The 16,660-nt window shown below is 44.0% G+C and overlaps 1 protein-coding gene across 1 annotated transcript in view; it reads right to left on the reverse strand.

Moving 5' to 3' along the window:
• Positions 1–1,369: 1,369 nt before the first annotated feature.
• The window catches only part of LOC139229712 (zinc-binding protein A33-like), a 31,146-nt gene continuing 15,855 nt past the window's right edge, over positions 1,370–16,660 (reverse strand). Inside the window, exons 4-6 of the mRNA XM_070861244.1 lie at positions 14,656–14,678; positions 14,447–14,562; positions 1,370–4,704 (exon numbers count right to left, since the gene is read on the reverse strand). Of these exons, the coding sequence (XP_070717345.1) occupies positions 4,154–4,704; positions 14,447–14,562; positions 14,656–14,678 (690 nt within the window). The 3' untranslated portion in view covers positions 1,370–4,153. The remainder of the gene's footprint in view (positions 4,705–14,446; positions 14,563–14,655; positions 14,679–16,660) is intronic.

Here is a 16,660-nt window from a genome sequence, read left to right on the forward strand (position 1 = left end):
TCTGATTCCAGGACCCCGCCTAGTTTGGTATCATCTGCAATGTGACCAGTTACATTTTCTCGACACTGCAATAAAAACACTTCTACCCATGCTGCTCTCAGCTGGGGCTGATGGGGAACTGCTACCATTGCCCTCAGTGGGTAACAATTCCTTTGGTCACTATGCGGGGCTTCTTCTGCTCGTCAACAGGATTCTTTCAGATCGTGTTGATAAATTTTGCCAGAAAGAACAGAGGAAATTGTCACAAAAATATTTACACCATTGTTACATGAAAGACAGAACAAACGTACATTGATACAGTGCCCTCCATGATCTCAGGACGTCCCAAGGGAGTTTACAGCCAATTAAATACTGTTTTAAAGTGTAGTCACTGTTGTAATGTAGGGAAACATGGCAGTCAATTTGTGCACAGCAAGATCCCACAAACAGCAACATGATAATGCCCATATAATCTATTTTTTTACAGATGTTGGTTTAGGGATAAATATCAGGGAATTGTTCATGAGGGTGTGAATTCGCTGTGGCAAATACTTATTTTAAAGGATTAGTGGTTGTGTGAGTATAGGTGACAGTGAGATGTCATGAACACACTAAGCATTCACCTGCTAATAGCGCCAATATATTTTTTAATTTGTTCTCAGGATGTGGGTGGTGCTAGCAAGGCTGCATTTACTACATTGCCCTGAGAAGACTATGATGGACCTTCTCCTTGAACCTCCCACAATGGTGATAGGTAGGGAATTCCAGGATACCTATGAAGGAAAGAAAGAAAGACTTGCATTTATACAGCGCCTTCATGGTCTCAGGAATTCCTAATGCATTTTACAACCGAAGAAGCACTTCTGGTGAAGTCACTGTTGTACTATAGGAAACATGCTTTTCCATTTCCTTGCTCCACCTTTTATAATCAGATGAGTCTGATAAGCAATGTTTAACTGCTGAGCAGAGGAGCACGGCCCCGCTGCAGAGCGAGTGAAGGCGGCTGGACAGCGGGTGTGAGCTGCGTGCTCAAACCTCTACAGACAAAGCGCGAGTGGCTGGTGTGTTCTATCAAGCGTTCTTTCTAAAGAAGGAATAGTCAGATATACAAAATTATAGAAATTTCAGGGGTGTTTGAACAGCCTGATCTTGCTCCCTCCCTGCCAAGGCCCCTGCGGTGCACTAGAGATTACAATATGCAGAACATTAAACCATTACAGCATACAGGAAGGGGACCCTCTGATGAGATTTAGGGGGAAGGTAAAAACTTTGAACAAAAATACAGGAAGTTGCAAAGCACGAAATGTTACTTCAGTGGTGGTATTCAGGCAGCTTTAATAAGCCAAACCGGTGGCCCTTGGAGAAATTTAGACATATTTTGAATATTTGGATTTAAATTTAATATTTCTCAACCTCTTACAAAGGGCAGACTAATGATAACATATTGTCATTGATACTAACCTTGTTAATATGACATAGTTGGCATAACAAAATGGGAATATAAACATTTGGGTAAATTACTGAGTTACATAAAACTTAAACAAAGAACATGAATTACCTGCTGTTCCGATAAGCTGCCTTCTAATCTAATAAACACAGACCTTTGCTCACACTGAGAGTGTTCTGTGCTTAATAGATTGTCAGGCATGTGGCAGCAAATCAATCATCAAAGTGATTGCAAAAGTATCAAATTCACAATATTCCAGCTGGAAAAATTACAGAAACAAAATACATCTGGAAATGTACATTTCTGTGCCGTTATAGACATTGACATGAAATTGGTCCCACTGAGACTTGGAAACATACACGGGAAGCAAATAAAGATTTTAAGATCATTCCAGATGAGGAAGGCTATTCTGCCCATCTTGATCCATCCAAAGAGATCTTCACATCAGCCCATTGTAGTATCAACTTGTTTCTGAAATGATTCCGGGGTCTTTGTCTCCATCATTCTATTTGGAACTTTGCTCCATGTGTTGATGACTCATTAGGGTGAATTTTCAGACCTCCCGCTGGTGAAAACAAGGTGGTTTTGCCCCCAAAAAGATGGGCAGTGACGTTGCATGACGTTGTATAGCCATGGTGATATTTCCCCGAAATGATCATTGAGTGGCAGGTATACCTCCCAGTCAAGTGGTAGGCCCATTTAAAATATAAATCAGGCTCATCTAGAATCATAGAATCATACAGCACAGATGGAGGCCATTCGGCCCATCGTGTTTTTGTCGGTTTTTTGAAAGAGCTATAATTTTTTGAGAATTTTAGCTATGTGTAAAGTTTGGAAAGGCAGGGGGTGTTTTCTTTGGAATAGAGGAGGCGGAGGGGAGACCTGATTGAGGTGTATAAAATTATGAAGGGCCTAGATAGAGTGGCTATGAAGGACCTATTTCCCTTAGCAGAGAGGTCAATAACCAGGGGGCATAGATTTAAAGTAATTGGTAGAAGTATTAGAGGGGAGTTGAGGAGAACTTTTTTCACCCAGTGGGTGATGGGGTTCTGGAACTCACTGCTTGAAAGAGTGGTAGAGGCAGAAACCCTCATCACATTTAAAAAGTGCTTGATATGCACTTGAAGTACCGTAACCTACAGGGCTACGGACCAAGAGCTGAAAGTGGGATTAGGTTGGATAGCTCGTTTTCTGCTGGCACAGATATGATGGGCCAAATGGCCTCCTTTTGTGCTGCAAATTTCTATGATTCTATAATTAGTTGCATTCCCAGGTTTTTTTCCCCATATCCCTGCAATTGTTTCTCTTTCAAGTATTTAACCAATTCCCTTCTGAAAGTTATTGAATCTGCTTCCACAACCCTTTCAAGCAGTGCAGATCATAACAACTCACTGTGTAAAAAAAATCTTATCTTCCCTCTGGTTCTTTTGCCAACTACCTTAAATCTGAGTCCTCTGGTTACCGATCCTTCTGCCAGTGGAAGCAATTGCTGCTTATTTACTGTATCAAAATCTTTCATAACATTGAACACCTCTATTTAATCTCCCCTTAACCTTCTCTGCTCTAAGGAGAACAACCCAGCTTCTCTAGATGTACACATGACTCTGATTGACATGTTTTGACTGAGCTGGGCAGAGTGTGCACCATACACACTCTGAGCACTATCAGCTGACAGTCCGGCCAAGGAGGATCCCAAAGGAAAGTTCCCCTTCATTACTGTGGGACAGGGTGGACCAGGAGCGCTCCCCAAAACCAGACTTTGCTACAGCCGCTCTGGTTTCTCCCTCCAGACATCGTATAGTTCAATATCCTATTCATTCGTTGATTGCTGCTCTGTAGGCAGGTTGGGCCTATACTCATTGGAGTTTAGAAGATTGAGAGTTAACCTTATTGAAACATACAAGATTCTGAGGGGGGCTCGAAAAGGTAGATGCAGAGAGAATGTTCCCCCTCGTGGGGGAATCTAAAACTAGGGGGCATAGTTTCAGAATAAGGGGTCGCCCATTTAGAACTGAGATGAGGAGAAATCTGTGGAACTCTCTGTCCCAGAGAGCTGTGGAGGCTGGGTCATTGAATATATTTAAGGTGGAGATAAGATAGATTTTTAAAAGTAAGGGAGTCAAGGGTTATAGGGAGTGCGCAGGGAATTGGAGCTGCGCCCATGATCAGATCAGTCATTATCTTATTGAATGGCAGAGCAGGTTCGAGGCGCCAATAGCCTACACCTGTTCCTGTTTCTTATGTTTCTTATTATTTGGCCATAATTAGCATTGTATTTACCAGCTTGAGTCTCTTATAGGTTTAGCTTCAGCTATTTCAGCCCCATTCACTCAGTGTGCCTTGGCTCACTAACAGCCTTCACTTAGTGGGAGTACTCTTGCCTCTCTACAGACTTGAGCACATAATCCTGGCTGACACTTCAGTGCAGTACTGAGGGAGCACTGCCCATCTTTTAATTCTCCTCTGTCTCTGTACCCTGATGATTCTCGATGTTCTTGAGGTTTTTATTTAATTTTACAGGAGTCTCTGGAGCAGTTGTGATTAGTTTGCTCCACTGCACCGATTAAACAAACAACTATCACCAACAAGACATTGTCACTCTGTTGTACCCGTCCTGACCTCAGGTGACATTGGGACTATCCGCACCCACCGTGACTGAGACCGACGCCCATCAGTTTGCAGCGGACAGGAGGCAGGTAGCCAGTTTGGAATTATGGGATGTGTCTGTTAGTGACCTTTAACCCTGCAGATTGTCATCGGTGCTGATTGTTTCCCACCACAATTCCATCCTGGACTGAAGATCGGAAAGAGTTTCTGAGCGAAAGTGTGAGTGAAAGTATGGAGATGGGTCATGTTATCTGCATTGTAAAATGACACCTGTCCACCCTCATAGTCCAGGTACACCCCGATCTTCCGCAGCTTCACATTCGGGGTGAGTGGGGTCCATAACGGGGAGGTGAAGGCAACATGGCCAATTCCAGGGAATAGCCACACAGTCCAGAATCCAGTCTCTGGTCTCAGTCTGATTCCCCCTTTCCTGTTGACAGACTCTCGGGCCACTCCCACAACCCAGTCAGACTTGTCCCCCACCTCCACCTCCCAGTAGTGTCTCCCAGATATGAATCCCTCTGATCCCAGGACGCAGGCCCAGGAATCAAATCTCTCTGGCGTATCAGGAAGGTACTGCTCTCTGTCTCCGTCTCGCACACTGGTCCAGTCCTCAGATATGATGAGCCGGGGATTCGCTGTGTTTGGATCTAGAGTCAGAGAGGCTGGAGCTGGGAAGAAGTTACAATAACACAGTCAGTGATTTAGATTGTTGCTGTGATTTATTCAAACACTTTTCATTTTAAAGTGCGCACTTGGGGGATTCCTGGGAATTTATGTGTTTTAAAGGGCTGCAGGTTCTGTTACTGGAATCTGCTTTCACCGGGCTTTATGTTCCTGGAACCGCTCTGACCTCCCAACCCGGTAAGTGCTGAATGGGGACCGGACGCATGATATCATAGAATCAAAGAAACTTACATTTGGAACATCATGCCTGTGCCGGCTCTTTGAAAGAGCTGTCCAATTTAGTCCCACACCCCAATTCTTTTCCCATAACCCTGCAAATTAGTCCTCGTCAAGTACATGTCAATTGCCTTTTCAAAGTTCCGATGGAATATGATTGCACCACACATTCAGGTACTGCAGGTAGTTAACAACCCTCTGTGTGACAACATTTCTGCTCATTCCCCCTCGATTTCTTTGCCAATTATTTTAAATGCATGATCTCTAGTTACCAACACACTTGTCCCTACTTGTTCTAACAAAAACCCTCATAATTTTGAATACTACTATTAGGTCTGTTATATATGCAGACTATAGATATACTCACTGTGTAGTCACTGTATAGTTGCATAAGATGGATACTTGTTTACCTGATGTACTATCTATAAGGTTTACACTGTGTATATACTGTGGATGGGCAATGGCAGACATTTAGAGACCGCATGGATGAACTACAACAATTGTACATTCCTGTCTGGCGTAAAAATAAAAAAGGGAAGGTGGCTCAACCGTGGCTATCAAGGGAAATCAGGGATAGTATTAAAGCCAAGGAAGTGGCATACAAATTGGCCAGAAATAGCAGCGAACCCGGGGACTGGGAGAAATTTAGAACTCAGCAGAGGAGGACAAAGGGTTTGATTAGGGCAGGGAAAATGGAGTACGAGAAGAAGCTTGCAGGGAACATTAAGACAGATTGCAAAAGTTTCTATAGATATGTAAAGAGAAAAAGATTAGTAAAGAAAACGTAGGTCCCCTGCAGTAATAATCAGGGGAAGTCATAACGGGGAACAAAGAAATGGCGGACCAATTGAACAAGTACTTTGGTTCAGTATTCACTGAGGAGGACACAAACAACCTTCCGGATATAAAAGGGGTCGGAGGGTCTAGTAAGGAGGAGGAACTGAGGGAAATCCTTATTAGTCGGGAAATTGTGTTGGGGAAATTGATGGGATTGAAGGCCGATAAATCCCCAGGGCCTGATGGACTGCATCCCAGAGTACTTAAGGAGGTGGCCTTGGAAATAGTGGATGCATTGACAGTCATTTTCCAACATTCCATTGACTCTGGATCAGTTCCTATGGAGTGGAGGATAGCCAATGTAACCCTACTTTTTAAAAAAGGAGGGAGAGATAACAGGGAATTATAGACTGGTCAGCCTGACATCGGTAGTGGGTAAAATAATGGAATCAATTATTAAGGATGTCATAGCAGTGCATTTGGAAAGAGGTGATATGATAGGTCCAAGTCAGCATGGATGTGTGAAAGGGAAATCATGCTTGACAAATCTTCTGGAATTTTTTGAGGATGTTTCAAGTAGAGTGGACAAGGGAGAACCAGTTGATGTGGTATATTTGGACTTTCAGAAGGCTTTCGACAAGGTCCCACACAAGAGATTAATGTGCAAAGTTAAAGCACATGGGATTGGGGGTATTGTGCGGACATGGATTGAGAACTGGTTGTCAGACAGGAAGCAAAGAGTAGGAGTAAATGGGGACTTTTCAGAATGGCAGGCAGTGATTAGTGGGGTACCGCAAGGTTCTGTGCTGGGGCCCCAGCTGTTTACACTGTATATTAATGATTTAGACGAGGGGATTAAATGTAGTATCTCCAAATTTGCGGATGACACTAAGTTGGGTGGCAGTGTGAGCTGCGAGGAGGATGCTATGAGGCTGCAGAGCGACTTGGATAGGTTAGGTGAGTGGGCAAATGCACGGCAGATGAAGTATAATGTGGATAAATGTGAGGTTATCCACTTTGGTGGTAAAAACAGAGACAGACTATTATCTGAATGGTGACAGATTAGGAAAAGGGGAGGTGCAACGAGACCTGGGTGTCATGGTACATCAGTCATTGAAGGTTGGCATGCAGGTGCAGCAGGCGGTTAAGAAAGCAAATGGCATGTTGGCCTTCATAGCGAGGGGATTTGAGTACAGGGGCAGGGAGGTGTTGCTACAGTTGTACAGGGCCTTGGTGAGGCCACACCTGGAGTATTGTGTACAGTTTTGGTCTCCTAACCTGAGGAAGGACATTCTTGCTATTGAGGGAGTGCAGCGAAGGTTCACCAGACTGATTCCTGGGATGGCGGGACTGACCTATCAAGAAAGACTGGATCAACTGGGCTTGTATTCACTGGAGTTCAGAAGAATGAGAGGGGACCTCATAGAAACGTTTAAAATTCTGACAGGGTTAGACAGGTTAGATGCAGGAAGAATGTTCCCAATGTTGGGGAAGTCCAGAACCAGGGGACACAGTCTAAGGATAAGGGGGAAGCCATTTAGGACCGAGATGAGGAGGAATTTCTTCACCCAGAGAGTGGTGAACCTGTGGAATTCTCTACCACAGAAAGTTGTTGAGGCCAATTCACTAAATATATTCAAAAAGGAGTTAGATGGAGTCCTTACTACTCGGGGAATCAAGGGGTATGGTGAGAAAGCAGGAATGGGGTACTGAAGTTGCATGTTCAGCCATGAACTCATTGAATGGCGGTGCAGGCTAGAAGGGCCGAATGGCCTACTCCTGCACCTATTTTCTATGTTTCTATACATGCTGGTAGCACTAGAGGGTGCAACTGGTGGAGACCAGTGTTTCCTGCCCTGGTGGCAGCGGCTGTATAAAAGGGGAGCCACCATGCGGCTGCCTCACTCTGGAGTTACGAATAAAGGACCAAGGTCACTACAGTTTAAGTACAACACATTGCCTCGTGGAGTCATTCATCAGTACACTACAGACATAATAAGGTCTTTTCTTAACCTCTGCTCTAAGGAGAACAATCCCAGCTTCTTCAATCTCTCCACATAACTAAACTCCCTCATCCCTGGTATTATTCTGGTAAATCTTGTCTGTACTGAGAGCCTTGACATTCTTGACAAACATTAGGCTGGAAATTCGGTTCCGGCCATATTCATGGCGGGGCGGTAAGTATAACGGCCTCTAAAAGTTTGCGCCTCCAACCGGGAAATTTGATTGAAATGCAGCTAGTTTGAAAGAGGGCGTTAAATCAGGCATTCCACACCTGTGCTCAGCCTTTCTAACCAAAAACCTCAGCGCTAAAACACAACATGAAATGCGCAAACTAAGAGGCCCGCGATAGATCCCGAGCCGAGACGAATTTTAAAGGCATGGAACTATAAGTACGCGCAGTTCCAACTGTGCGGGAAAATGGAGGAGCAGGAAGGCTGCCATCATGCACGCCGGTTCTCAGTCACAGCGGCTGAAGCATTGATAGAGTCTGTAGAGAGGAGGTGGCATGTCTTGCATCTTCCTGGAGTCAGGAGGCCTGTTCCAAGAGTTTTTCGGAGGCTTTGGAGGGAGGTGCACAGGATTTCTCAGCTAGCAACACAGTGGGGAAAACTGCGACACAATGTTGCAAGAAGTTTCATGACCTCACGATGATCATCGGGGTGAGTACCCTTTATATTAATGCACCAATGCCATGATTTCAAACTCACTGACTCACACAATATAAAGTCTTTGCAGAACGTGGCCCTTCTCTATATGTTCCAGGCCATGGTGTGGGTTGGTGATACCACCTTAAAGCAGGTATGCCCTGTGCATGTAAGTGTCGTGCACCTTGTTGTTCCCTAATCATTCTCACCCCTCCTCACACTACCCTTTGACTCTTGATATGCGTTTGTCAAACATCACCCTGAACCGTAATCTGGGTGGTTCTCAGCTCATCTTTCCCTTCCCACATGCTCTGTGCGCAGTCACGCAGGTTATAATGGACATCTTTACACTTCCGGACAGTAGCAGTTACTCTACTATGGAAGGCACATGTGTCACACGATGAGCTGCACACTCACTTACTTGTGCAGCAAGTGCATCCAGCTGTAGCTCCTGACAAACCGCATTGTGGCACTAGAGCTGCGCATGGATTCACTCTGGAGCATCCGCGATGCTGAGGTTGTCATGAAGAGCACGTTTAGTGAGTTGGTCACACCGCAGGTAAAGGTTACTCAGGCAGATAGGGAATGGGTGACCATCAGGCAGATCAGCGGAAGGAAGGTAGTGCAGGGGTCCCCTGCGGACATCCCCCTCCAAAACAGATACACCACCTTGGGTGCTGTTGGGGGGGATGACTCATCAGGGGAGGGCAGCAACAGCAAAGTTCATGGCACCATGGGTGGCTCTACTGTACAGGAGGGCAAGAAAAAGAATAGGAGAGCTGTAGTGGTAAGGGCTTCTATTTAAGGGGAATAGACAGGTGTTTCTGCGGCCGCAATTGAGATTCCAGGATGGTATGTTGTCTCCCTGATGCAACGGTCAAGGATATCTCGGAGCGGCTACCGGATATATTGGAGGGGGAGGGTGAACAGCCAGTTGTCGTGATGCATATAGGTACCAACGATATAGGTAAAAAACGGGATGAGGTCCTACAAGCTGAATTTACGGAGCTAGGAGTTAAATTAAAAAGCAGGACCTCAAAGGTAGTAATCTCACGATTGCTACCAGTGCCACGTGCTCGTCAGAGTAGGAATTGCAGGATAGTTAAGATGAATATGTGGCTTGAGGAGTGGTACAGGAGGGAGGGATTTAAATTCCTGGGACATTGGAACCGGTTCTGGGGGAGGGGGTCCAGTACAAACCAGACGGGCTGCATCTGGGCAGGACCAGAACCAATGTCCTAGGAGGAGTGTTTGCTAGTGCTGTTGGGGAGGGGTTAAACTAATATGGCAGGGGGATGGGAACCTATGCAGGGAGATAGAGGGAAGTAAAATGGGGGCAGAACCAAAAGCAAAAGATAGAAAGAGGAAAAGTAAAAGTGGAGAGCAGAGAAACCCAAGGCAAAACTCAAAAAGGGCCACATTACAGCAAAATTCTAAAGGGACAAAGTGTGTTAAAAAGACAAGCCTGAAGGCTCTGTGCCTCAATGCGAGGAGTATTCGTAATAAGGTGGACGAATTAACTACGCAGGCAGCTATTAACGAATATGATATTATTGGGATTACAGAGACATGGCTCCAGGGTGACCAAGGCTGGGAACTTAACATCCAGGGGTATTCAACATTCAGGAAGGATAGACAGGAAAAGGAGGTGGTGTAGCGTTGCTGGTTAAAGAGGAAATTAACGTAATAGTAAGGAAGGACATTAGCTTGGATGATGTGGAATCTGTATGGGTAGAGCTGCGGAATACCAAAGGACAGAAAACGCTAGTGGGAATTGTGTACAGGCCACCAAACAGTAGTAAGGTTGGGGACAGCATCAAACAAGAAATTAGGGATGCGTGCAATAAAGGTACAGCAGTTGTCATGGGTGACTTTAATCTACATATAGATTGGGCTAACCAAACTGGTAGCAATACGGTGGATGATGATTTCCTGGAGTGTATTAGGGATGGTTTTCTAGACCAATATGTCGAGGAACCAACTAGAGGGCTGGCCATCCTAGACTGGGTGATGTGTAATGAGAAAGGACTAATTTGCAATCTTGTTGTGTGAGGCCCCTTGGGCAAGAGTGACCATAATATGGTAGAATTCTTTATTAAGATGGAGAGTGACACAGTTAATTCAGAGACTACGGTCCTGAACTTAAGGAAAAGTAACTTCGATGGTATGAGATGTGAATTGGCTAGAACAGACTGGCAAATGATACTTAAAGGGTTGATGGTGGATAGGCAATGGCAGACATTTAAAAATCACATGGATGAACTTCACCAAGTGTACATCCGTGTCTGGAGTAAAAATAAAACGGGGAAGGTGGCTCAACCGTGGCTAACAAGGGAAATTAGGGATAGTGTTAAATCCAAGGAAGAGGCATATAAATTGGCCAGAAAAACCTGAGGACCGGGAGAAATTTAGAATTCAGCAGCGGAGGACAAAGGGTTTAATTAGGAGGGGGAAAAGAGAGTATGAGAGGAAACTTGCTGGGAACATAAAAACTGACTGGACTGGAGGGTAGCTAATGTAACACCACTTTTTAAAAAAGGAGGGAGAGAAAACGGGGAATTATAGACCGGTTAGCCTGACATCAGTAGTGGGGAAAATGTTGGAATCAATTATTAAAGATGAAATAGCAGCGCATTTAGAAAGCAGTGACAGGATCGGTCCAAGTCAGCATGGATTTATGAAAGGGAAATCATGCTTGACAAATCTAGAATTTTTTGAGGATGTAACGAGTAGAGTGGACAAGGGAGAACCAGTGGATGTGGTGTATTTGGAGTTTCAAAAGGCTTTTGACAAGGTCCCACATAAGAGATTGGTGTGAAAAATTAAAGCACATGGTATTGGGGGTAATGTATTGACGTGGATAGAGAACTGGTTGGCAGACAGGAATCAGTGAGTCAGGATAAAGGCGTCCTTTTCAGAATGGTAGGCAGTGACTAGTGGGGTGCCGCAGGGCTCACTGCTGGGACCCCAGCTTTTTACAGTATACATCAATGATTTAGATGAAGGAATTGAGTGTAATATCTCCAAGTTTGCAGATGACACTAAGCTGGGTGGTGGTGTGAGCTGTGAGGAGGATGCTAAGAGGCTGAAGGGAGACTTGGACAGGTTAGGTAAATAGGCAAATGCATGGCAGATGCCACCTTCCTCCTATCTCCCTTCCCCCTCCCTGCTGCTAACCACACATCTGTTGCTTTGTGCTTAAATATGATCAGGCAGAAGCACGGCTGCCTGCCCCTGAACCATCAACATCAACCAACAGGGAGGGGTTGATAACTGAGCGGTTTGCACCATCAGTATTAGCTGCATCCTTCAGCTTCCTCCATTCAAGAGACCCGATGCATTATGAGCCGCGCACATATGGCTCTTGCACCGGTGGCATTGCCATGCTGCCTCCAACCTGGATGGTGCTGCTCCTGGTGAGGCATGCTAGGCTCCTGTTACACGTTCTCCTCCTCCTGATGTGAGGCTGCAGGTCTGCCTGTGGGAGATGGCATATCTCTTTCAGCACTTCCTCTCGGAAGCGCATCCTTCTCACATACTCTCTCTCCTCAGAGAGCTGGAGGTATGAGCATTGCTACCTATAATCTCATGGGGGGTAAGGCCTCCTGCCCAGACACCCACACCTCTCATTTGTGGCGCTGCATGGCCAAAAGCCCATCGATCTTCACGTCGCCAAAGCAGAGCATGGAGTAGGTGACGCTGGCAAACTAGTAATGCACCAATTAAATTATTTCACTCAAGGTGCAAGGACCCCGTCATGGCAGATCATTTCTCAGATTTAAAGACAGAGGTTCACGCAGCGTGCTGTGCGAAAACGTTGCGCTCAATGTATCCTCTCATTTATGATCCTCCTCCCGCCCTTTAAATAGGCTGCAGATAGCGCCAGCGGAACATGCAACTGCCTGGTTTTTCAGGAGTTATATGGGGCGGACGCTAAATGAGCCGTATCCAGCTAATTTTACCACCGGGGCTCTAGCAGGACTTTGCCAGACGACTGAGGTCATGATCTGAATGAAACTACAAAGCTGGCTGCCCAGGCCGTAAGCAATTCGAGACGCATTACAGAGGCAGTATACAACTGTATTTCCAGCCCATTATGCTTTACTTCTGCCTTTTCTTCAGCCTCTGGTATCCTGCTTCGATCCCAACCCATTACAAGGAACCCCCCCCCAGTCTCCTGTGGTTCTCAGCGCTGACCGAGTGACCCACGGGCTTTTAGAATTAATCAAGGAACCAGCGCCAAAAGGCTCAGATGTGGCTTGGAGGCACAATCTCATCCTGAAGGCATAATCCCTGATACCCCCACATCACGAATAAGCACGACCGAAGAGGGGAGACGGGTAAAGATACAGAAAGCAAAGAGAAAGAAGTTAAGAAAAGTAGTAAAAGAAGAAAAAAAGTAAGGAAGGAAACTACATTTTTAAAAAAGCTCAGCAGAGGGAATGGGAACAAAAACAGATCCACAGAGGCATAACATCAGCGGCTATTCAATGTGATGCACCATTGTCACATCTCTACCCTGATACTCCCTCTGGATGCACAAAAGTCATTTGTCTAGGGTAGTGGAATGTTTTCTCAAAGCAATTAAGAGAATAAACTTTGGTGACACCTTTAGGAAGTGATTGCAATCCAGTGCTTGTTCCCCATGTCCACAGTGAGCACCAGCTGGACATGAGTCTGGCACACAAGATGAAGCTGCATCAGAAGGATGAGTATTGTAGAGGAGGAAAGGTTCAGATGGGAAGGGAAAGGGGTGAAGATGGATACCTCTTGCTGAATTCTGCAAGGTATTTCTGGTTTGTGGAGGCAGTGGTTTAGCTGAGAATCCCTGTATTGGTCATGTTGCGAGAGCTGAAATTTTCAGCTGACTAGTTGAAGGCGATACTTTTTTTAAGAAGGTGGATTTGGTGCATGAATAGCACTTTTCATTGAATCATTACAACCCAGAAGGTGGACATTCGGCCATTCGAGCCGTGCCGGCTATCCGCAAGAGCACTTCAACTAGTACCAATCCCCTGCCCTTTCCCCGTAGCCCTGCAAATCTTTTTCCTTCAGGTACTTATCCAATTCCCTTTTGAAAGCCACGATTGAATCTGCCTCCACCACCCTTTCAGGCAGTGCATTCCAGATCATAACCACTCGTTGCGTAAAAAAGTTTTTCCTCATGTCACCTTTGGATCTTCTGTTAATCGCCTTAAATCTGTGTCTTCTGGTTCTTCCCTTCTGTAATGGGAACAGTTTCTCACTATCTACTCCGTCCAGACCCCTCATGATTTTGAACACTGCTATCAAATCTCCTCTGCTCTCAGGAGAACAAACCCAGCTTCTCCAGTCTATCCACATAACTGAAGTCTCTCATCCCTGGAACCATTTTTGTAAATCTTTTCTGCACCCTCTCTAACGCCTTCACATCCTTTCTAAAGTGCGGTGCCCAGAATTAGACACAATATTCCAGTTAAGGCCGATTGAGTGTTTTTCAAGGTTCATCATAACTTCTTCCTTGCTTTTATACTCTGTGCCTCTATTTAAAATGCCAGGATCCCATATGGTTTTTAAACCGCTTTCTCAACCTGCCCTGCCACCTTCAATGATTTGTGCACATATACCCCCAGGTCTCTCTGTTCCTGCACCCCCTTTAGAATTGTACCCTTTAGTTTATCTTGCCTCTCCTTGTTCTTCCTACCAAAATGTATCACTTTGCAGTTTTCTGTGTTAAACTTCAACTGCCACATGTCTGCCCATTTCACCTGTCTATGTCTTCTTGAAGTCTATCACTGTCCTCCTCACTGTTCACTATATTTCCAAGTTTTGTGTCATTCACAAATTTTGAAATAGTGCCCTGTACACCCAAGTCCAAATCATTAATATATATCAAGAAAAGCAATAGTCCTAGTACCAACCCTTGGAGAACACCACTGTATACCTTCCTCCAGTCAGAAATACAACCATTCACCACTTTTATTGCATTCAGGGCCGACATTAAGCACGTTCCTTTGCAACAACTTTGAACTAAATGATACAATCTGATTTGTTATACAAAGAACTGAATTATGAATCAAAACTAGAGAACTTATATGTGTTTTACCGGGATCAATGGCATAGATCATTTCTCTCCACGCTGTGTACTGTAAAGGGCCGTTGAACTTTTCAATAGACAGGGCGGCATCTGCTAATGACAGCATATTACCATCCTCGCTAATCCTGCAAATATTAAACAGTTGGATATAAAATGGCCATAAGTACTTTTGTGTTATTTTACCAAACTGCAGAGTTTCAGTAAAGAGCAAGTCCTACCTCCTCTTCTGACAAGTTTCCTCCTGAAATAAATAAAAAACAAATCTGAGTTGACAGAGACTGAGCGTCTATATCCAGGCAGCAGGAATTGCACCCATATTGTTACAAGCTGCTGATAATTCCAAATTCTCATTGTTGCTGACACACAGATAGATAGATGATATTACAAAAAGTATATAGAAGCCCTGGAGATAGTGTAATAAAGGACAAGAATGATATCAACTGGCAGGGTACAACTTTCAGGAAAGGGGCTCTTTTCTCTCGAAACGGGAAGACTGCGAGGTGACCTAATAGAGGTCTTTAAAATTATGAAAGGGTTCGCTAGGGTAGATGTAGAGAAGATGTTTCCACTTGTGGGTAGGCCTAAGCTAGGTGCTATCAATATAAAATAGTCATTAATAGATCCAATTAGGAACTCAAGAGAAACTTATTTCCTCAGAGTGTAACAGAAGGTTAGAAACATAACTAACAGAAGGTTAAAACAGAGTAAGGGATTGATCATGCTAATAGGGGTATACTACAGATCACTGAACACTGGTAAGGAGGTGGAGGAAGATATATATATGAAAATATGTCAAATGAGTAAAGGACATAGAATAATAATCATGAGAAATTTTAACTACCCCCAAATAAATTGGCAAGAAGAGGCAACAAAAGTGATATGGGGAATGGAGTTTTTAGAATCTGTGCAGGACCTCTTTCTCATTCAGAATGTAAAATGTTCAACAATAGAGGGAGTACAACTGGATCTAATAATGAGAAATGAACTGGAGCAGATTAGAGAAGTAGCTTATATGAGGACATAAGAAATAGAAGCAGAAAGCCATTCGGCCCCTCGAGCCTGCTCCACCATTCAATAAGATCATGGTTGATCTTCTACCTCAACTCCACTTTCCTGCACTCTCCCCCAATTCCCTTAATATCCAAAAATCTATCGATCACTTTCTTGAATTTACTCAACGACTGAGCCTCCACAGCGATTCCAAAGATTCATCACCCTCTGAGTGAAGAAATTTCTCCTCATCTCAGTCCTAAATGGCCAACCACTGATTCTGAGATTGTGACCCCTGGTTCTAGACTCCCCAGCCAGAGGAAACATCCTTTCAGTGTCTACACTGTCAAGCCCTGTAAGGATTTTCTATGTGTCTAAGAATTTTGTATGTTTCATAGGGGAACATCTAGACTAGAGCGATCATAACATAATAATGTCCTTCTCCATCTTTACGGTAAAGATTGAGAAGGACATATGTAAGACAAAGACCAAAGTAGTAAATCAAAAAAAAGCTGATTTTAAGGGGTGAGAATAGAACTAGGGAAAGTAAACTGGAAAGAATTACTGACAAACAAAGGAATAGAACAGCAATGGGGAACATTTAAAATAGTGATCAAGAGAGTCCAGGATAAATGTATCCCACTAAAAAGCCAGGACAAACTAGCCAGTAAAGACACACAATGGATGAAGAGAGAAATACGGGCAAAATTGAAACTGAAGAAAAAGGCATACACAAGTACATAGACAATCAAGGAGCAGTTGACAAAGGAGTATACGAAAAGGTTAGGAAAGGAGTCAAAACAATTAGGAAGGAAAAAAAGAAACTATAAAATTGAATGATCAAGGAATATGAAAAGAAATAGTAAAAGTATTCTACAGACATAAAAATAAGAACAATCGGGATAGAGATAGAGCCACTAAGGGAAGCATGATAAACTCACAAGTAATGACAGCAAAATGGCAGAAATATTAAATAATTAATTTGCCTCTGTGTTTATCATGGAAAGTAACATGATGGACGTGGCATTTGAAGAAGAGATCAAAAAGGATATAAAAACATTTAAGGTAGAAAGGGGGAGATAATTGATAAACTAATCAAATTTAGAGAGGATAACACCCCTTGTTTGGATGGATTGCAGCCGCACATATTAAAAGAAGTTAAGGAAGAGTAGCAGAAGCACTATTACACATTTATAAAAATTCATTATAAAAGCAAATAGTGCCAGAGGACTG

The sequence above is a fragment of the Pristiophorus japonicus genome, chromosome 19 (genome assembly GCF_044704955.1).
Source record: "Pristiophorus japonicus isolate sPriJap1 chromosome 19, sPriJap1.hap1, whole genome shotgun sequence".
NCBI lineage: Eukaryota > Metazoa > Chordata > Chondrichthyes > Pristiophoridae > Pristiophorus > Pristiophorus japonicus.